The 22,241-nt window shown below is 42.1% G+C and overlaps 1 protein-coding gene across 3 annotated transcripts in view; it reads left to right on the top strand.

The window, feature by feature from the left end:
* Positions 1-258: 258 nt before the first annotated feature.
* Positions 259-22,241, top strand: part of UGT8 (UDP glycosyltransferase 8) — a 50,994-nt gene continuing 29,011 nt past the window's right edge. The window contains exons 1-2 of one of the 3 annotated variants that reach the window (XM_074867201.1): positions 259-327; positions 20,898-21,721. In XM_074867201.1, coding sequence (XP_074723302.1) covers positions 20,900-21,721 — 822 coding nt within the window. In that variant the 5' untranslated portion in view covers positions 259-327; positions 20,898-20,899. The other 2 variants (XM_074867200.1, XM_074867203.1) reach the window with 2 other exon arrangements.

The following is a 22,241-nucleotide window of genomic DNA, read 5'->3' on the forward strand; positions in this document are numbered from 1 at the left end:
GCCTCGAGGGCAGCGTGCTCGGCTGCCGGCGAGCAGGAGGGGCCCGCCGCGCTCCGCGGGAAGAGGGCGGTGGCGGGCAGCCCCTCGGCCGCCCCGCCGAGGCAGGGCCTGTCCCCCGCCCCGTCGCCGCCGGGCCCGGCGGTGCCTCCCGCGGCCTCGCCCGGACTGATTGGCGGAGGGCGGCCCCGGTTCCACCCGCCAGAGGCGGGCCCAGGGGACCTGCCCCGCCGGGAGCTGCCCGCTGTCCTGGGAGCTGGGGCAGTGCATGGGGCGGGAGGGCGCCCGGGGACCCGGACGGCAGCTCTCCGCGCCGGCGAGGGGGAAGGGGTGAGGGGAGCCTTTCCTCGTCTAGCCGAGGGACCCGGTGCCAGCATCTCCGCGGGGGTGTGGGGGTGGACGGCAGCGCCGGTGTATGCCTCCGGCGGGCGGTGGGGTGCCGGGGCGGCAGCGCGGCGGAGCGGAGCGGGGGCAGAGGAAAGTGATGAGAAGTTGAGGGAGGACGGAGCGAGGGTGCCCTCTCCTCTCCTCGGCCCGCGCCGCAGGGGCAGCCCAGCCCCGCAGCAGGTGCAGCAGAGCCCGGGCGGAGGGGACAGGCGGCCCCGGCGCTCCCGGCGCCGCAGCGGAGGGGCTCCGGCGGGAGCAGGGCCTCAGGCCGGGCCGGACGGAGCCGCGCAGCCCCCGCGCCCGCTCCGCTGAAGGAAAAGAGCGGTGAGCGGAGCCTCGAGCAGCGGCTCGCTCCGGTCTTCGGCTCGTTACACCAGAGGCAGCGACGCGGAGAAACGGCCCTGAAGGGAGAGCGGTGAGGGAGCTGGGGAATAACCCCGCGGGCGGGGGGTCGGGGAGGAGGGCGAGGCGGTCCCGGCTCCGGCGCCCCGCGCTAAGGGGGTGGAGGGTCCCTGCCCGGGCGCTGCCGGCGGGGAGGTGGGCGAGGAGGAGGGAGGTTCTCGTTTCACCTAGCTGCTGCTTTTTTTTTTTTTTTTTTTCAGTTTCCCCTCTCTCCTCTTGCTCGCTTTCCTTCCTCCTTCCCTCCTTCCCGTAACGCAAGAGGAAACCCTGGGCACCTTGCATCACCCCGCAGCGGGGGGTCTGGAGGAGAGGGGGTGGTGGGGCGGGAGGAGGGAGAGCGATGGCGGGTGGGGTGTGGGGGAGCCGTGGACTGACTAGAAAGAAGCCGCAGGGGAACAGGGGGCCGTGGCGATGCGGTGTCCCTGAGCAAGGGGAGCGGCGCGGAGGGGACGGGGTGACCTGGGAGAGTGGGGGGGGGGGTGGCGCCGTGTCCTTGCAGGGTGCTGAGGGGCGTCTTTTCTGGGCGGAAAAAAAGGACACGTCCTTACCCTGAGGTGAGCTGGGGCCGCTGCTGTGGGGAGAGGAGGGGCTGGGGGCGGCAGGGAGCCCGGCCGTCCCTGGGAGGGGGTTTCTGCGCGCAGGGCACGGCACCGGTGTGGAGCGGGCGCGGTGCCCGGCCGGCCGCCCTCCCTCAGGGCGCCGGGTGCCCCCTCACGCCCGCGCGGGAGGCCCGGCCGCGCCCGGCAGGTGCCCGCGCTGCGCCTTGAGGAAGTTGAGCGCAGGAGGAGGAGGACGGAGGGGGGAAGAGCAGCGCTGCTGAGGCGAAGAGTGCCGCGGGCTGTGCCTCCGCGGCGGGCAGGCGCTGGGGAGAAGTTGGGGGGAAGAAGCGAGCGGTGACAGTACGTGCCTGCTGCGTTACCTGGAGATCGGCAGCCGAGGGGGGCTCGGGCGGGCGCTGCCGCAGGCCCCGGCCCGGGGGGTGAGTGGGGTGGGGGGGTGTCCGCTGTGTTTCGGACACCGACTTTGGCATTGTTCAGCCTTGGATTTCGCTTTACCCCTTCTACATTAACTAATTGGAGCGGTTACTCGGCCCTCGGTACCGTCATGAGGGGCTGTCTCCCACAACCGCCCACAAGTCGCGCAAGTCGGGCGGCACATCTGCTGGGGGGGGGGCTTAGGAAGAATCTTATGTCCCGGCTGCGAACTTGAGGACGTAATGTGATGGAGCTCAGTGTGAGTGTTTGGACTGGGACGTGCTGGGCTCTCCGTGGATGTTCACTGAGTTTCGGTCAAAACTGCCTTGCCTTTGAAGGAAGAACATTGCATAATTGCTGCTGTGCCTCCCCTGTGGGTTTGAAAAGAAGGAAAACGGTTAAGCATAAAGTTTTAAGGGAATATGTCAATAAAGTTGCGGTATTTAAACAGATATTAAATGGTATCTTGTCTTTTATGACTTGTTTACGTACTCGTTTTTGTAGTGACTATGGAACAATAGGAAATCATTAAAAAATACGCAGCAGCCCCTTTTGCATGCTCATCAGGGTTGCCTGGGGATGAACAGCAGTGGGTAACTTTTAACAGTAGAGATCCTTAAATGTGTCCCCCCTCTGCCCACTATCCCCAAGCAAACACTTTGAAAGTAGTATTTTTGGTTTTCATGTTATGACTAGGTGACTTAGTTTGGGGAATAATTCACATAATACCATTTGTTTATAAACATTTATTCCAAAAATTGTCTTGGTTACAATTCCTATCTCAAGCTGCCTGCCTGCTTCTCCAAGCAATTATCACACAAGGTCACTTACATATTTTAGCTGAGCTAGTTTTATAGCACCAACACAACATAGTATGCAATTAACCTTTACTTCACATTTCCTTGTTTTTGTTCTTTTGTTTCGGTCATTGATCCAGGCTGAACACTGGATGCTGCAGTGGCTGTTTTTTCAGATCTACTAACCAGTGCGTGCTAGGGTCTTACACTCTTTCAGATGGCTTCCGTGCTATTGTGAAAATATATTTTTTGAAATACAAGGAAATGAGTACTGGCCTGAAATGCTTCCATTTTGTTTTTGACTTTTGCACATTTGCCATCAATAGAGGCTCTTTGCAGGAAGCAAGAAAAGAAAATGATTTACTTTTTGTCCTATGTGTCTCTTAAGTATATAGACTGTAAGGTGAGAATCATGTTAGCGTACTCTGTAAACACCGCTTATATTTTATATTCTTAAACTGCTCTAAGCAGTTGAGTTGCTCTGAAGCAGGATTTGGGTGGAGAGACCTACAGGACTAACAAGGACTTGAGGAGAGGGCATCTGAGACAATCCCCACATTCTCTTTCTGTGCAGGGTGGTGCCACCTGAGCTCCCTAAGGGTCCTCAGCTTGCCTGTGAGTGGAATGGTGGGCAGCTGACTCCCTGAGGGAGTGGTAATGAAGCAGCGGATTGGTTGTATACACTGATGCAACTTCAACTGAGTGAATGGCTAATCGCTGTTGTAGTTCACTGGCAGTCATTGGAACTACAGTTCGGGCTTGGCCTGTGACCAAGGCAGGACTCTTGTCATAACTCCAGATTGGTACCCGGTGATAAACTTAGCTATTTCAGTTGTTGTTTAGAGAAATTGAAGGTAGTCAGAACTACCATGTTCATGAAATTTTAATGCCATATTTATCATGCTGAAAACACTAGAGATTGTTATCCAAATCGACCCTTCAGAATAACTGTGTTAGTTCAGTTGGAGGAACTGTATTGGGTTAGTAAATGAATGCCAGAGTGTTATGGATCATGACAATATAGTCTAATTAGTTTGTAAAGAAAAATTAAGAGAACCTGTCATAATTCTCTGCTGTATATAATTTGCTACAGATTGAGATGGTTGATTTCTAGCAATATTTTTTTTATTATTTCCAGGAATGGGGGGAAAAAATCAAATTTATCACAGCTTTTGTGGTGTGGCAGGTGTGTTATTACGTGTGCAGACCGTCAGTGAGAAGGTGGTACTGTGGGAAGCCTCATCATCTGTAAAGCAATGCCACTGAGCATAGCTTTGTGTGTGGCCTTTCCTGTGCCTGTTGAGACTTGTACAGAGGATGTGTTTTGCTGGAACACGCCTCCTACCACTTCGGAAATGTTCTGCGATTAATTGTACTAATAACTGTAACAACAATGCCTATCCTGGCTTATTTTCTGATGGACCTTCCAGAGCATGAACTACATTATTTCTGACTTCTAACTGCTGAGTATTTTATTGCCCATGCCTGCTTTCCTGTGTGTTTTCCACTTTGGACTCTTTAAAGTGCTTCTTTTCACATCACTGTTTTAGTCAGATTGCTTCCTTTAGAATAGTACCAAGAATTCATTTTTGTTTACTTCATCTTGGTGGAGTCCCTTGTCAGTTACCTACTGGAAAAATCACACTACAGTATTAAAATCTATTGAGACAGTTGTTGTAAGATCATATTCAAGAGTATTCGAGAGATGCTAACTAAATGAAATACCTTTTCTCTCCAGATTCTAACTTCTGACAGAAATGCCTTTATTTCTGTTTCAGTATTATGGAGTTATATTTAAAAAGAGGAGAGGATTGTGTTTGAGAAATGCTGATACATTAGAAGCATCTGAAATAATTCACTTTCTTTGGCTGGGATTTTTATTCAAAAAATTTTCAGCGTGGATTTAGCTCTTTATTTTTTTGTTGTTGTTTTAGAAAGTATCTTTGGGCTGAAAACTGACATTCTGATACAGCTCGAAGTGTTTATGAATAGGCATTGTAGACAGCTCTTCTCCATGTTTTCCAGGAAGTAAAATACACTAGAAGCATTTAATATAATTCTCTGTTCTGAAATGCGTGGTGGTTTTTCCATTTTTTCCCTCGGGACAACTATGCTTGGAGTAAATTTCCAAGGCTTGTGACATAAGGTTTCTTGAACCCTTTGATAAAATATTTCCAGTGTTTTATGACACTTAGGATGTATGTACCTTAAATGCTCAGTGTCTGAGGTCCTGTTAATACTCATTGTAGGGAAGAAGTCTTTATATTGTCTGTAGCTTTGTAAAGAAAACCTTTTAGGAGTTGATCACTATTTTTCATTGCAAGCCCATTAAATATTTTTGTTCATAATATTTTATCATCTAGTAGGAGAAGAACTTCCAGCTCTTCTTTTTGCTGTTACTTAATCACACCATGTTATTTTTGAATTATTTCTTTATTTTGTTAATTACATGGAAGATTTAGTGCTCTTGACTTGGAGCCAGTGTGTTGTAGTAGTAGTGAGTCCTTTCTTTTGGACGCTTTTGAATTTTTTAGTTTTTAACATAGAATTTTTTGTGTGTTCTTAATTCCTAAATATGGGAAGAGTTGACAACACTGCCTGTGGTTTTATGGAATAACTTAATTGCTTAGTTATTAGAAACAGTACACCTAATCGACTATACCTGGGACTGAGACACTTAACTATATCCTTGTTAGCTCTTGAATTTGTTGATCAGTGGATTGTTTTTTAGAAAATAGCTACTAGCCCTGTTCAAAAAGGTGTTTTTATATGGGAAGAAGTGATGGTAAATGGAAAAAATACCATAGAACTTCGTATTTTTGCAAACTGTAAATGTAACAGTTATGACTTAAGGGGTTTGAAAGGCAATGTCGATAACTGGTTTCTAAATTAAACAGTACAGAGTTGCAAAAAGTAGTTATAACCTGATTTGGATTGACAATTTCTCTTAAGTAGCACAGTTATCGTGCACATAATTTTATTTGTATAGAGGAACAAGTATAGATTTCTTCTCTCTATGCTGTTCTTTGCTCCTATGAATGGATGGTTCAGCTTCATGAGAAACAAGTGACTTAAGACTATTTTCCCTTCCTAATCCATAACTGAGGGGAGAGTTAATGGGAAATCCAGGCTCAGCTTCATATTCTGAACTGAGTTGGAAATAAGCCTTGATGTCTGGTGAAACATTGTGCTTTTTAAAAATCAAATCAAAAAGTTATGAGGGTTGTCTCTGCATTTTAAGGGGCGGTAGCAGCATGAACATAAAACGTGGGGAGGACCTTTGGAGTTCCTTAAGTTAAGACACTGTATTCCATTAGAAGAATTGTTTTCACCCATACATCAATACCAGTCTTAAAGTTATTTCATACATTTGTTACATGAAGCATTAAATTATGAAAATCAAGGCCTCAGTTGTGAAGATTTTGATTAAAATGCAGCTACATAAGCTGAATTTGATCATTCCCCCCACCACTTGAAAGTTGGAAGTTATTTGGCTTAAATAAGGCTTTGTAACTTAATGCCAAGAACACTAATACATAAAATGAAGGTATTTAAGAAAACTGTAAAAACTTTCAACAACAGTAAAATACTAGTGTTAAAAAGACCCATGGCCAGTACTCATGTTTTTACGTACTTGCCCTTTTTTTTTAGGACAGCATTGTTCTTCCAAGTTAATGTTTAAAGTGAGAAATTCTTAAATTCAGAGAGAAGACAGGTATTTCCTAGCTTACACTATGAATGGATCAAAGCAGCCTATCTCTCTGAATGAAATCTGGGTTAGGAACAGGAATTTTGGCCAGAATACTTCTTTAAATGTTAGAATAATTTAAACGGCAGGTAGATGCACAGCTTGCTTCTGAGGTTAAGTGGGAAGCATGGCTGAGGAGCCCACTGCGGCTGTCAGACCCAGTGATGTAGTTGGATGTGCTTTCTGCGTGTCTCTCCTCTTGGCTACACCTGTCCTTGAACTGATTGAGAATGCAGATTTAATTATTAATTTGAATCTGTCTTGTTTTGTGGAAAATAAGGTTCTCCCTCCCCCCACCACAGCTTGATTAAATATTTTTGTCTAAGTTGAAACATGGGAAATAGACATAGGAATAAGAATGCAAACACAGGAGATACTGTGCCAAATACATAAACATTTCATACTGCTGGAAATTCTATAATGAAATATTCTTTCGGGTGAGCACTGAATTTGCTTTCTCCCTTCTTGCTTTAAAAGCTGTGACTGAGCTGTGGTACTAGTTTGTTGTATCTGTTTCAGATTACTAAGATTTAGTGCTTTTTTAAACGGGATCATTGTTAGAGAACGTAGATGCTGTATGCAAGTAGTTAAATGTTTATTTTGTAAGTTTACTTGGGAAGCTGGTTCTGCCAATTTATCATAATGCAAACAGGTGCTGAAAAGTGGGGGGTTTTTTAATAGCATGGGTGTGCTGAGATGTTAAACTTGGACCTTGGTAGCAGTATCTTTCTCGAGAGCATTCTTGACTAAAACGTGGCTGCCAGTGAAGAGCTTGCAGGTGAGGTTTGGCAGTGGCAGTACTCGGGATAGAGTGTGTGCTGCCTTCAGCACTTCATCTGCAGGAATTACCCTTGAGGGCATGAAAGGGTTAATCAGCTCTGGTGCCTACTTAGTCAGTAGGTCAGAAATGTTGGCTAGAGGGTCTCTGGAAGGTCTTGTGTGAATTTCCACTCATTATTGGCAACATAAGATCAGGCCAGCCATGGGTCTTTTTCATCCAGGTCCTGAATACCTGTAAGGATGGAGGTTCCCTGTCCTCGCTGGTAACGTTTTCCAGTGCCACAGCACTCTTCGAAAGGAAAAGTTTTTTTCTAGTGCCAGTCTGAACTTTTTAAGCTGCAATTACTGTTCCCTCCAGTAATGGCAAACTGATAGCCAAGCAATTTGCCTATGAAGCTAAATGGGAAGATCTGACAAGGTGGATTGGCTAAACTGGAAACAAATGCATAATCTGATTGCTCTTATTTTTTTGAAAACTGTTGTTTCTATCAGGTTGCTGCCTGGTTACCAAGTCAGGCTTGTGTCTGTTCCTGATGGTCCTCAGCACCAGCTGAAATTGCATTTCTACCTTGTAGGCTATAGGTAGTACTGGCTGCAACTGTTCTTGTGGTGTAAGAGGTGGGTCAGTTTTTCCTACAGGAAGCCTGTCGTGCTGATACTCCATGAAGTGAGATACAGGCTGTGGGAATCTTGCTGCTGCTCTGTACCTTGCTGGCAAAAAAGATCTCAAGCTCTTCTACTTTCTTCTAGGGATCTCTTTCACTAAGCTTCTTACACCTGAGTGAACTTGGAGAAGACTGTCACAGTAGCCTAAATAAAACTGTACACCAGTGTACTGTAAATACCAAGAAAGATTTGTTGAAGAATTAGACACCTGATTAATCCCTGCTGGTCCTCGAAAGAATGCTATTTCCTGTCCCTGGGTTCAAAGAAACTGAACTTTGAGAGGTGTGTGGTGATATGTATGGTGTCTGATGCCGGGACACAGAAATCTCTCATAAGAAATCAAGCATAAAATACTTGTGGGAAGTTTTGTTTGCACACATTTTTTTTTTCTTCCTGGCACTCTGAATTGGAAAATTTCAGGTGTTTTTTAGTAACATGACTAGATGGGCCAGTCTAGTGTTTGGGGCATCCGTTGCTTGTGGGGCCTGAAAGTCTGTAAATGTAAGCTGTTGGTGTAAATCTTGTGAGGACTTGTATGGAAACTTGCCCAAGGACAGTTGATGACTATCCAAATTTTTCTTTCAAAGTTGAGAATCTTGTAAAACAGATCTGTGTCTGGAGTTCAGTGTGTCAAATTTAGGAGTGCAACCTTAAAGCTGCCATATTTCTGTAACAATTCATGGTGATGAATCTTTACTCACTCTGCTTTGTGATACTTTGATAATTGTTTTACTTGTATATCAATTAGCTTTGTTTTCATGAAAGGACACTCAAGATTGGAGTATTCCAAAGAAATTAATTTAATCTCAGACTACACTCTTTGTTAAACAGTCAATCTTGTGTTAGACTATTTACTAGTGAAATAACTTGATAGCCTATAGCAAGGTTGTAGTTAAGAGAACACATTTGTTATAAATCCCCATCAGATATTACTATAAAGTGAGAGTATTCAGAAAGTTTTAGTTGCTTTCCAGAAGTGGAGGAAATTCTTCTCATCTCCCAGAAAGTGCTGTTTTAGTGGGTAGGAACAGACAGTGCACATGCAGAAGCACTTGATGTACATCTGGATGATTTGTTTTGCTTTTACACCCAGATCATCCTCTGAATAGTCTGAGTTGTAAATCATCTTTATCTTGGCTCTCTGCAACCTTTGGATCATTGTCTCTTTTTTTTTTTTTTCCCTTAAAAATTAATTTTCTTAATATTTGTAAATTAACAGATTGTATTTAGGTTTCAGATTGTCTTTGAAAATCCAAAAACCCTATATTTAGACCCTTGCCTTTCTGAAGTTACAATCCAGTCTTGGTCCACTACTGATACTAGAAATTGGCAGGAAGTATTTAAAAATCTTTATACAGCTACTGCAAAAAACCCCTGAGTCTTTTCTTACCCCTTACTGGAGTGTAGTCTGTACCTTTTAGAAGGTTCCTGGGTTGGTTTCTGTCCCCTCTTACTCTCCTAAGTGATATGGTCTTGCTCTTAAAATCAGAGGAGGATTGAACAACGTAGAGAGAAAAGCTGTTACATACAGTATTTTTATCCTTATTCTAACAACTGCATTCTACTAGGAGGGAGTTTAAAACAGACACTTCAAAACACAAATCTGAAAGCAAAAGACAATTTGCTTTAAGAAAACCTACCTGTAAATTTCAAAACAGAACCTAATGATGAACAGACTGAATGAGCTGGATGTTGTTGGAGTGTGTGTTGTTGCTGTGTACAATCTTGAGCAATTCAGTTAGTTTAATTGAGCTGAATAAGAGCAAAACATTATTAAATCAAGTATTTTAACTTTATTCAAAGTTGTATTTCCCATTGCAGAAACAAACCTGCTATAGTTTCCCTTGTGATTCTGTTTGTGTGGCTTGTTAAAATGTAGTTATTTGCTATAGGATGAAGTCAGAAACTGAACAAAGAAATTCATTCAGTGCTTCTAGGTGTCATGTGATGGCGTGACCAGGGAGAGCTTGTACCAAGCTGAAGCTAGCTGTAGTGAAAAATGAAGCATCCCCCAAAACAATTATTAAAGTTAAAATAAATATGTGTTTAAGTTTAAAATTCTTTCAGATCCTGAGCCTCATTCATGAGGCAAAGTTCATGCTTGTGTGATGGTAGCATATAATGATAGGCTGCGTTCGTTGCACCAACAAATTAAGCTTACTGCCAAGTTGTGCTCTGCAATTTCTACCAGCTCCTCCTTTGGAGAGTCATTTTATCAAAGGAGAATCTGTCACTGATGAAAGTGTTAGGCAGAGTCAGATTTTCTTCTTTTTTTCCTTTTTCATACTTCATTCAGCCAGTATTTCAACCTGTCTTTTGATGCCAATGTGAAAGGGAAGGCTTCCTGGGCAGCTTCGACCCCTCAGTGGAGGCAGCTTTGTCTCCATCAGCTGCTGTGGCACTCATGCCCCCGGCTCTCTGCAGGTAGTTTTTTTTCTCTTTTTTTCTTTCTGCACTTACTCCTGTAGCTTTTGACTGTGCAGCTTGAAACATGTTGCAGTAGATTATTCTGTTACTGGGCTCTTCTGGGCAGTGCAGTGTCACACAGCAGGAGCAGGGCCAGCATTTTGTGAGCCAGTAAATAACATCTTAAACAGCACTGGTGTCTCTAGGATATGTGGAGTAGTAACCTGTCAACTTCTCTGCTAATACCCCCACCCCTTGATGTCACAACATTTCTGGTTGCGTGCTTTCTGGTGTGAAATGGCTGTGGCAGGTTGAGAAACACGGCTTTCAGATCTCAGTACTTGGAGGAGAGGTCTCCAGAAGTTCAGGGGACTCTGTCAAGGGACTAGTATGTTGATGCCAAAACACTGCATCTTCTGCATATTCCCAGTGGCGGTGAGGAAGATGTATAATTTGTCAGAAAACATTCTCACGTTTTGGATGAGCTAGACAAATGTCTCCACAAGGAATTACTTTCAAATAGATGGCTTTTTTGCTATATGTAGTCAGTGTTTACCTTTCCAAGGTGCTAGGAGTGGAGTAACCATGGGCAGCAAGGAAAAGACCTGCATAATAGAGAGCGCCAATGCAGAGAAATCTGAGTTGCTTGTACACTGACTCAGGTTGCATTTGGTTGAAGGTGCATAGGTTTTGGAGCAGGCTTTTCGTTTCTCAGGTTTCTGCACCATGCTTCATTTCCGTCCTGAGGCCCAGGACGGCGCCTCAGCTCCATTGCAACACCACATGTGGACATGGTCAGCTTTGCTCTGGCATCAGGGCCTGAAGGAATAAGCACAGCCCAACCTGAGCTGTCCTGCTGATGTGTCTCTGTGCCATCTTCCCCCCGCTTGCCGATCTGGGGACACGGTGCAGCTGCTGAGGTGCTGGGGCCGGGAGCCTCTTCTGGTCTTGCTATACTGCTTTGGACCAAGGCCAGCAGCAGAAAGGATTGGGCTTTTCTTCATGCAGTGCTTCTAGGCCCGTCTAAGCCTTACAGAAGAATTTGCAATAGTGCTCAGTTTTAACAAAATATTGACAGGTAGACTAGTATTTGCAAATGCTAATCCCCACTACATAAGGTGGAAGATCTATAGATTATAAGGATTTTAAATACCTTGTTTGAATTGCCTAGTGCACAGCAGGACAAAAGAAAACTTGCTCTTCTTGCTCTTTTTACTTTTATTTTGGTTATTAAAATATATTTCTTGAGGTATTTTGAATTGTTTTAACTAGCCTATCTGGTAGGTCTCCGAACATTAGTGTTTCATAGGATGCAAAATCTTTATGAAACTCACTTTGCAGTCAGTTGGACTGAATCTTGAAAATGGATACTGGTACAGTAGCGACATTCAATAAAGTATGTATTTTTAACAGAATACTGTTTGCTCAGTTCTAGTGCATAGAGTGTTAAGAAATGTAAGTTGTGTGAAGGGGAATGTACTTTTGCCCCGTTGTAACATACTTCATGTCATGAAAACATTTAATTGGACTTTAATCCTGAACTCCGAGGTAAATCCCTTCTTGATTGATGCTGTCAATACTGCAGTATTATAATCCCAAAGTATGCAGGCCTTGCTATGGTTTGTAAGTGACTTTTTTTAAAAGGTTAAATGTATCACTGTTAATAACTTCAGAAATTTGTGTAAATTTAGAATCTATTCATAGAATAATAAAGATAATATTTGTAAATCTTTAATCTTTTCAGATATGATCCATCTTTTCAGAAGTTTAGGATTGTTTTCTGTAACCATGAAGTTTCATTTAAAGCTATTCTTTCAGAACGCCAGTGGCAGAGTGCTACCAAGAATGTTATACCTTGGTCACTTGCTATAAATTCATCTTATCAGGACATTATGCCTTGCGTAAGACTTATATTCCTGTGTAACTTCTTAAAAATCTGTCTGCTAGCATGTATATTGAAAATATTTTGTGTACTAACTGTAAAACCTGTATTTTGAAAGAGAAGTACCTCTTCTGTTCTACCTTGCTAGCTTTTGAGTGAGAATTTTTAAAATCATTTTTCCACAACTCTTGAGTACAAAAGCTTAGGTAAAATCCTTCAGTGTTTGATAAAACCTGTTACACAAATAAGTAGTTGTTACTAAAAGGGGTTTCATAAATTTCATATCCTTTTGACTCCCTCTTAATAACTCCTTTGCTGTTTGCGTAACTGACACACTTAAGTCTCTGGCAGATGATTACAGCGGCATCGTAATGCCTGTAAATCTTCCTCTCTCTTTTCTCTGTGTGACAGTCTTGTACTCATTGAAATGCTTCAGTCCTTGGATAGAAGGATGTAGTTCAAGAAACTATACAAAGTAAATGCAAAATCCTGCCCTTGTTTATGCACACATGATTTACTAATCATTTCCACTAAGTTCTTAATTTATTCATTTGGTTCAAATAGGAACCTGTAGTTACAAGCCAAATCTTACCACTTATCTAAAACATTGCAACACAAAATAACAACCATAGCATGCGCTACCTCAGCAATTAGTAACAAGATGCGTGATAGGAAAAACTTAAGAATATAAATCCAGAGGTTGTGCAATACGTGTTATCACAGTCTCTTCCTAGATAATACAATGGTCTGTGGCTCCAAGGCTCTGTGCATTCACACATTTCTGATGCTTTCATCTATTTTACAGCACATGAGTTGCTTAGTAGCAACTGCTTCCTAATCTTAAACTGCAGTTTGCTGCCTGAAGTCAGCTTATGGGCCTGATTTACTTTAATGCTCCTAAAGGATTATGGAATAGTATTTCCTATTACCTACAGAATATGTACAGTACAGCAAGCAGTATTATAGGTTAAGAACATATTTTACAATTGCCAGCTTAAAGGGTTTAGGAGTCAAGTTCTACTTTTAGCTTGAAGAACATGGTTGGTCTTACTGTCATCTGTTTGCTGCTAATTAAAATCTTCCTGTGTCTGTGATAATTTGATCATCTTCTGAGATTTGCTGTTATACATAATTTGGTCAGTGCATTTCCTCACATAGGTAGCATTTCCTTACTCTGGTGCTTGGCAAAAAAAAACCTGATGTGGACTGGTACTAAATATTGAAGAAAATGTTTTGAGAGGGACTTGAATAACTATTTGTATTGTTGCAAGAGATGTCTTGGAGGATGTCACAAATAGAAAGGAAGACCTCTTTTCTCTGTTTACTCTTACCCAGTATTTAATCAAATGTGCTGCATTCATGCTTGTGTGTATGTAGATAATTTTGTCTTTAATATCAGCTGCTTGCATGTGGCTGATTCGGTTTGGGCGCATATATTTTTATCACTGAATTGTTCTGCAACCAGTGTTAGAGAACCTTTTATTTGTCTTGGAATATTTTCTTCCTCTGTCAGCTTTATACTTAACTGTAAGTGCTTTTTGTTAGTCATTCCTTCCTGTTTCAGACTTGATAAAATGCGTTGCTTACAGAGCCTTTGGTCATGCAACTAGCATTGTAGGGCTTGGTTCTGTATTAGTTTAACTGAAATGTTTACAAGCCCGTGAAGGTTGGATACCATGCTTTATCTGTAGAACTGTGCTCAATAACAGCTAAAGCAAACACATTTGCATGTAAAACAAGTTAACATCAATGGGATTTTGAGTAGGCAGGGCAGAACTGGAGCTTCAATAAATCAGGTAACACAGGTAATGCAGCAGGTAATAATCTGAGATCGTGCTCATTTCTTCCTCCTCTTTAATGCTTCCTTTTTATTAAGAGCGGTAGTAAACCATAGCCACTAGCTGCTTATGTGCTTTTCAGAGGGAGTTTTAGTGCTCTTAGTAACCAGTTGTCTTTCAGTCACAATCTAGCTTATACGATGTTTTTTCTTACCATAATTTTGACCACATGTCTTTTCTTACAGCTACAGTACATACTATCTTAAAAGAAACGCACTATATATGTTTACCTGTGGTAAATGCTGCTGTTAGGCATGGTAAGGTGAGATTGGCTGCTGAGGTGACACTGCACTGCTTACAGTCCTGGGTTTTGACCTCAAATGGAGATATGAGCGGGTGGGATAACTGATGTTGAGTTTGACTTGGTGAACGAAAAGCAACCGGCTCTGCAGCAGCCCATCTTGGAGCCAGCCGTGGGCAGTTGCGGTATGTAACTGATAACTGGCAAGATCCGCTCTCCCTTTGTGGAAACTGCATCAAATTTTCAACTTTTAATAAAAGTTCAGTTGCTGATAAAATACACTTTTTTTTTTTTTTGTCCAAAAGTGTTTTCTGGTTTTCTGCCTTTTGTTCCAATTGGTGCAAATCACTAATGTGAAGTTTTGGCGAGTTTACAGATCTAAAAGCAGGGTTGGTGTTCTCTCTTCAAAATTGCTGAGTTCTGTGTAATGAACTGATAATAAAGAGAGGGGAAAATACTGTGAGCAAGACTAATAAATCTGCACATTATCAGAACTCTGGCAGTTGCAGTACGCACAGTTTGCTGAAATGCATACAAACCTCAAATTTCCCCCCTTTTTGATAATTAAACTCCTGTGATGCACATCATCAGCTTTCCGTTTGGCCGTAGTCATTTCAGTCCTAATTAGCATCCACACTTGGGTTTGCAGAGTTGGAAGTCTGCTTGGTAAGCCTGATCCTTTTAATGTCTACTGGCATCTGTTAAATTGTAATGAGTAATTTGAGCTCTTTGAGTAAGGTGAGAGTGATCAGCCGTTAGAAAGATTGCTCCTTTGGTGTCAGTGCAGCACTGCTCTTCAGTATGAAGGGCACCTTTCTAGGCAGAGGTCCCTGTCTTCTGACTAAACTGCCCAGGTAAACTCAACAAACCTAAGCAAATCTAAAGAAAGGCTGAAAGGAAGAACTTGAAAAACCTAATAGTGCCACTGAACTTGATCTCTGTAAAACTTAATTTGCTGCTTTGGCAGTCAGGAGCATTATGTGTTACTAGTGAATAAAAAGGACTCTATATCATTATGGTGCATGTAAGTGCATAAGAACTGTTTACTTTTTTGAGTAGTAAATATTCGTGCAGTTTGAATTCAAGCTGTGCTGCATACGGAGGTCCTTGAGAGCCTCTTTTGCTTCTAGATCTCACTACAGTGAAGGAAAACACTGGCGATGGTGTTGCTGGATTGAAAATGGTTATTTCTGTGAGATTCAGAAATAGTAGGCAGCCAGCCAGTGGTATAAAGCAGGAAAAAAAACCAAACATGCCTGTAACTTTTAATTACAGAGTGATTAGCAGATTACTAAGGATTGGCAATAAATCTAATCTTTGGTATGTATTCTAGTACTGTAATTGACTGTTACATAAATTATTAGTTGGAATTATTTCAAAACTATTTTTAAGATTGAAATATAACTGTGTATTTCAATATATATAGAGTTCAGTTCAGTTTTATAATATTAATTTAAACTAATTGAAGCCTCCTCCGCACTTGCCTTCAGAAAGTGTTAGCCACTGACTAGGAGATTACCAACCGTCATTTAGAGAACTCTACCAATTTTAAATTATCATCAGCAGTAGTGCGATAGGTACATACACACATATGTATGCACAAAAAAGTTCATTTGGGCAGATGCACATTTTTTTTTGTGAGATCTGTTTTGTTATTTCCCAAAACAAACTGTATATCTAGAGTTCAGTTTTATAATATTAATTTAAACATTAAGACTTTTTTTATAATTTATTTAAAACAAAAATGTCATTCAGTTTCTTTCCCCGTTGTCCAATATTCAAGTACCATGTCTTTGTGAACAATGGGGGAGAAGGATCCTCCCCCTTATTTTTTCCTCTGAAAGTCACCAATTTCTGTATAGTCACACTTCTTGTTCTAGATTCTGCTAGGTCTTTCTGGGTGAATGGAAAATTACTTCTTTAAAAAAAAAATAATCAGGATTTAGAACTGTTTTGGTCAGCTGAAAACATCCCTCCAGCAGTCTGTTGTGAAGGTGCTTGGTTTTCAGTAACAGTTTAAAACTTATAGTTTCTCTTTCATTTGAAAAAAACCCACATGTAGGTCATTAACTTTACAAGAAGCCATTGACATAGGTTTAATGTTTAACCTCTTGGTATTTCTTTAATCTTTAACTTTTTCTTGCTACACTCCAATAGGTGAACTCTTTACAGTAGGCAGTTGATTTCACTTGTATAAAGCCACTCTGCATCTCTTTTTGCTCCATACTATTGCTTTTTGGCTTTTTGGCTGAAAGTAGTAATGGGTTCAATTTGGTGATAATTTTGTGGGGTGGTGTTGGTTTTGTTTTTTTCTAAATTTTAGAGCATTTAGATTTTTCTCTTCACCCTCTATTATAAAAGGATGTTATAATACTAGCTCAGACACTAAAAGCATCTTAACGGACTCAAATCTAAGCAGAAGGACTTAAGATAGAAAGATAAGATAGAAAATGGTTTTATATTGTTAACTGTCTTGGAGAATTGCGTCATCCTCTGGCTTTGGGTTTTCCTTCCTCTTTTCTGTCGGGACACTTGGCAATTCTTTTTCATGCTCCTGGTATTCAGAAACAGAAAGCAGTTGCATTGGATGTTGATCCTTTTTTATTTATTGTGCCAAGTGATTTTTTTTCTGGGAGTTCACTGCTGGAGTATGACTGGAAGTTAGTGGGAAGAGTCCCTGTGCTCTGGTTTTGATTAGCTGGCTTCCAGGTGAGCACCACCTCATAATTTTTCTGACCCCTGTAAAGCCCCCTCTGCCTGGGTACTGCTCATTGCTTTTGGAGATGAGCCGAATCAGAAATTCCTGTTGAAATTGGTAAGCCTCTGTAGCAATCCCTGTCTTGGTGGAAATACCTGATGTGCTGGAAGAGTTCATTGCTGAGGACAGTCAGAGTGAAGGGGCACCTGGGACTGAGTCTGGAGCTGAGCTTGCGTAGTCGTGTGCTGATGGCACCAAGCACCTACCTCTTCCTGCCTCCCAGTCTGTCAAATGGGAATTATGCTCATGATTAATTGGCTTACTGAGTGCTGTTACATACTGCTTCTGTTCCTGCTAAATACAAACCTGCCAAGCTTCCCTGTCTGTCCAGGGGATGAAATGATGATGCTTCATTCCTGCCAAAAGTTCAATATAAGGTCAACGCCATTTTTCCTGACAGTTCTCTAATAGCATCATGTGTTTTAATATCCATGTGGCTTGGCAGGTCCTGTACATATATTTTCCTTCCCTGTGGAAGAAGCTTGCATTGAAAAGGGGAGTTGCATAATATGTTTTTGAGAAGTGATTATTTTTTTACCAGTTCTGAAGATTCCGCAAGCTACAGACTCCTGAGGAAGTGTGTTGTGTCATCTCTTGATGACACTTCAAGAGGAGAAAAATTAATGTTTGGCAAATTACTTGTAGTTATATTGACAGATTTTCATGTTAAGTAGGTAGTGCTTTATAGTACCTTCATAAATAGTAAAATATCCAATGTGATTCCAGTTTAAAATGTTGCTGCTCAGTGTGGGTGGGGATAGGAAGTGGTGGGGCAGTACTCTCATCATCCCAGGGAAGTATAGCTGTAGTTCCCATGGCTTTTGGTGGCATGTGCGTAACCCCGGCTGTGGAAAATATACCTTAGGGCTAAGGATTGTACCTTCTGCACTGTGCCTCGAGCCTGTATTGGGTCAGGAGATCAAAGTACAGCCAGCATGCCTGCATCTGGCAACTTGTTGGACTGTGACTAGCCCTTAGGCTCCTGGTACCTTTGATTTATACCGCTGATGGAAATGTTAACTGTTTCTGAGTTTCCCAATCCTACACCTCCATTCATGCCTTTGTAATACTGCTGTTGTTGACAGGAGCAGTAATGTAATACCGTGGGAATGCTTATAGCATGGGGAGGTGTAATCAATAATGTTTTTTTCCAAGTTTGATTAATCATTTTTCTTGGATATTTAATTGACGAACCATTATTTACTTATTTTTTTAAAAACCACATTTACCTAATGAGTATTATCCTCCAGTGGGGCCCTGTTGAAGATAGCGGAACACAGCTGGTTGGTACCAATATTAAACTCCACGCCAAGCCTGTGTACTTCTGCACTTGCGCAACCCTCTGCTGCAGATTGAAACCTGCGAGTTTTATGGATAAGAGCAAAGCGGGATGGTGAGCGGGGCTCGGTGCTGGCATGTCCTTCGAACGGGAGCGCCTGGTAGGGCAGCTGAGCTCTGTGGGGTGCTGTGGTTTTCTAGAAAGCCTTCAGTGAAAGCAAAAGCCTAAACTAAAAAAGCAATTTAATACCTTAAACTCTCCAGCAGGTCAGGTCTTCATGCTGGGAGGTAAGCTGTTTCTCATGTAGTGAGAATGCTTTTTCCAGCTTTATTGGAGAGTGAATAGGATTACTGTTTAGTTCAATTTAACTACTGCTATTTGCCAAGGAGATGTTTTAGGATAATCTCCAACACCCTAATTGAAGCAGGTTAAAAAACAAATTGATCTCTCCTGATGCCAAGGACAATGGTGCAGTATAGTGAAGCTCTCATATGCTACTGGTAATATTTGCAGCAAGTAATTTCCTCCCTCTTCCCCTGAAGTGTTTTCTATAAAATTGAGCTTTGTGCCTAGAGACAGTGAAGGCTCCGAGTACTTCCCAGAACTCTGTGTCAGCCTGTGAATGTGGTAGTGGTGTGGAGATCTCAATAAATTCTCTGTGTCTCAGTTCCTCACTACTTGCCCATGCGTACCAAAAGGTTTTGCTGTGCATCTTCATACTGTGGGCTTTGTCTTCAGAAAGAACAAAACAAAACCCACCAAAAAAATTCACATCTGCCTGAATGAACTTTTTTGTGCATACATATGTGTTTATGTATGTATCACACTACTGTGGGTGATAATTAATTTAAAATTGGTAGAGTTCTCTAAGTGATGGTCAGTAATCTCCTAGGCAGTGGCTAACCCTTTCTGAAGACAAGTGTGGAGGAGACTTCAAATCCATTAAGAAAACTTCTCACATGAGAAACTTGATTTAAATAGTCAGTGTACCTGGTGGTGATTTTCTGACTTTACTTGGGTTTGGTGCATGCTTATAGATGTTTCAAACTCAAGCCACTTGCCAAAGCTGGAGGAGGAGAAAATTGGGGCATCTTTCAGAAAGCTCAATATTATACAGTAGCAATACAAATATGAGATGTTCTGTTGGTGAGCTGGTAACCTGCATGACATTAAAAAAAAAAAAAAAAAAAAATCTTAAAAAATGTCCCGAGCAATCTGTTGTGGGAGGGTTATAAGTCTACACTGTAAGGAGATAACAAGGACTGAGTAGCAGTGTTATTTGTTTCTGTTGTGCTTATTTATAAAGGATGCTGCAACAGACTCACATTTCCATGTGGATTAGTTTGGCACAAGAGGAGAGCAGATTGTTTGGTTTGGCTTGCGCTTGTTCCTCTGCCCTAGGAGGGTTAAAGTGACTGAGGAGCTTTCTGACATGCCCTCTTGTGCTTCTAATGCACTTTGCTTTCATCTGGTGCATTTTATAGGCTTTACTCACCAAAAAATGGGGAGGGGAGAAGTATTTTTCCCTTTCTTTCCCCAGCAGCCCGCTACTGTCAGGAGCTGTGTGTGTTTAGGATGGCAGTGGGGTTTGCAGCATAGGTTAGACTTCATGCTTGAGTGTGTGCTCAAGTGCAGATTTAAGTAGGTTCAGAATCAAGTACTTCTAAAAGTGCTTCAGTGGAAGTTGCGATATTAATGTATGTAGTGCTAACTCCTATTATTTCATTTGTTCTCATACACAAAGTAATTTTTGAAAGCTCGAAGTAGTTAAGTTGGTTCGTATTTGATGGTAGCATCTTCCTGCCAGATTTTGACTTTCCATCCCCAAGTGTTTGATAGTGTTGATACTAAAGAAAAATGTTGCCTGAATTTTCCTGTCCTTTGAGGAGAAAAAAAAAATCTTTATCTTCTCTATTCCCACTGGCTTATATGAAAACAAAACAGCAGAAAATATTATCCTTAAATCAGAATAGAGGGTTGCAACTCAAAGGAGGACAGCTTGAAAGCTGTGGGTAACTATCAGACAAGACCTTGCAGGAGAAATGCTCATAACTGTGTTAACAGTAGTGTGAAGTGCGCTGTTCTCAAACTACTAAATTAAAATGGACATATTGGAAGTTCCAGCTGAGGGGGCAAGACTGAATTTTATTTATAAAAGAGTCATCTTATAGCCTATGCACTGAAAATCACCAGTACATCCTTTGGGTCTCGTGTGAAAAAATACAGGAATTTAGCCTTTGGGTCTTTGAATTTAGCACCTTTCTTATTCACTTAATGTAGTGCAATGACAGTAACGCAGTTGTACTTTTAAATATAATCCCAAATGTAGCAGGATCTAGCTTTCAGAGCTGACTTCAAGATCTTACAGCTGCATAAATTGGAAGTGGTGCATGCAGTATCTCCATGGAGGGTACCAAGCTCATTGTCTCAGTTGGTTTTCCTGCCATTTAATGCAGGTGCTGTATCAGCACCTGTGTTGGAAGAAGTCTCTTTTCTACTCTTAATGCCAGATGGAAAGGGAGGGGAGGGGAAAAGATGGATCTCACTGAAAGCTGAGCACTTCCAAATGCACTCTGAAGCAGAGTGCCTCTCTTGTTCCCCATGACCACTGCAAAGATGTCTTCGAAATAGGGAGATGTGATCAGCTTTCATGGCACAGCCACATAATAACTTTTTTTTAAATTCCCAGGTAGCATACAAACCTGTTTTCTGTTGATGTAATGCTTTTATTTCTCATTTCAGCTATGAAGCCGTACACTCCAGCTTTCATTCTCCTGTGGAGTGCTGTTGGGATAGCAAGGGCTGCCAAAATCGTTGTTGTGCCGCCAATTATGTTTGAAAGCCATCTTTATATTTTCAAGACTCTGGCCTCAGCCTTGCATGACCAAGGTCACCAGACAGTGTTTCTCCTCTCTGAGGGCAGAGAGATTCCTCCATCTAATCACTATAGACTTCAGCGCTACCCAGGGATCTTTAACAGCAGCACCTCGGATGATTTTCTCCAGTCCAAGATGAGGAGTATCTTCTCGGGGAGACTGACAGCCCTCGAACTGTTTGATATCCTGGACCATTATTCCAAGAACTGCGACATGATCGTTGGCAACCGGAACCTCATGCATGCCCTGAAACAGGAAAATTTTGACCTGCTCCTGGTAGATCCCAATGAGATGTGTGGATTTGTTATAGCTCATCTTTTAGGGGTTAAATATGCCGTCTTTTCCACTGGCCTATGGTATCCAGCAGAAGTGGGTGCTCCAGCTCCCCTGTCATATGTTCCAGAATTTAACTCGCTACTCACAGATCACATGAACCTATTTGAGAGGATTAAAAATACTGTTGTTTATCTTATTTCAAGATTTGGAGTCAGTTTTTTGGTTCTGCCAAAATATGAAAGGATAATGCAGAAACACAAGGTTCTGCCAGAACGGTCCATGTATGACTTGGTTCATGGATCCAGCCTGTGGATGCTTTGTACTGATGTAGCACTGGAGTTTCCAAGACCTACGCTACCCAATGTTGTTTATGTGGGAGGAATCCTAACCAAACCAGCCAGCCCTCTGCCAGAAGTAAGGTTTGCTGAGCTTTACCGTAATTTCTGTGGTATCTGGTTGACCTCATGTGATGAGTGGCAGTTTTCAAGCAGTGCATTTCAAACGGGATCTAGCAGATTTGTTGTTGCTTGGTAAAGTCACTGGAAGTAGCCTTGGGGTGGTGGTGAGGGAAACTATCAGACACAGACTCATTTTGATGAGTCTTTTGTGATCTCAGGAAGTATTTTGCTTTGAGTAAGGTGCTTAATGGTACAATAGAGGAAAAAACAGTGCATGCTATCTTGGAAATTACATCTGTAGCTTCTAACCAATTGTGGGTTAAAATGGGAAGAAGGCAGAGCGGGTGAATACTGCTTATGCTTAGAGAAGCCTGCTGATAGGTTATACTATAATTTCATGGTATTAATGTTTTTATGGAGAGTTTTCTTCACTTGATTTGATAGGTAAAAATGTCTTTAAAACTAGGTGTATATAAGCATGAAGAAACTCTGTATAGGCTAAAAAATGGAGATGATGTGAGTTGACTTAAATGGCA

This window comes from Strix uralensis, chromosome 4 (genome assembly GCF_047716275.1).
Source record: "Strix uralensis isolate ZFMK-TIS-50842 chromosome 4, bStrUra1, whole genome shotgun sequence".
NCBI classification, from domain to species: Eukaryota; Metazoa; Chordata; class Aves; order Strigiformes; family Strigidae; genus Strix; species Strix uralensis.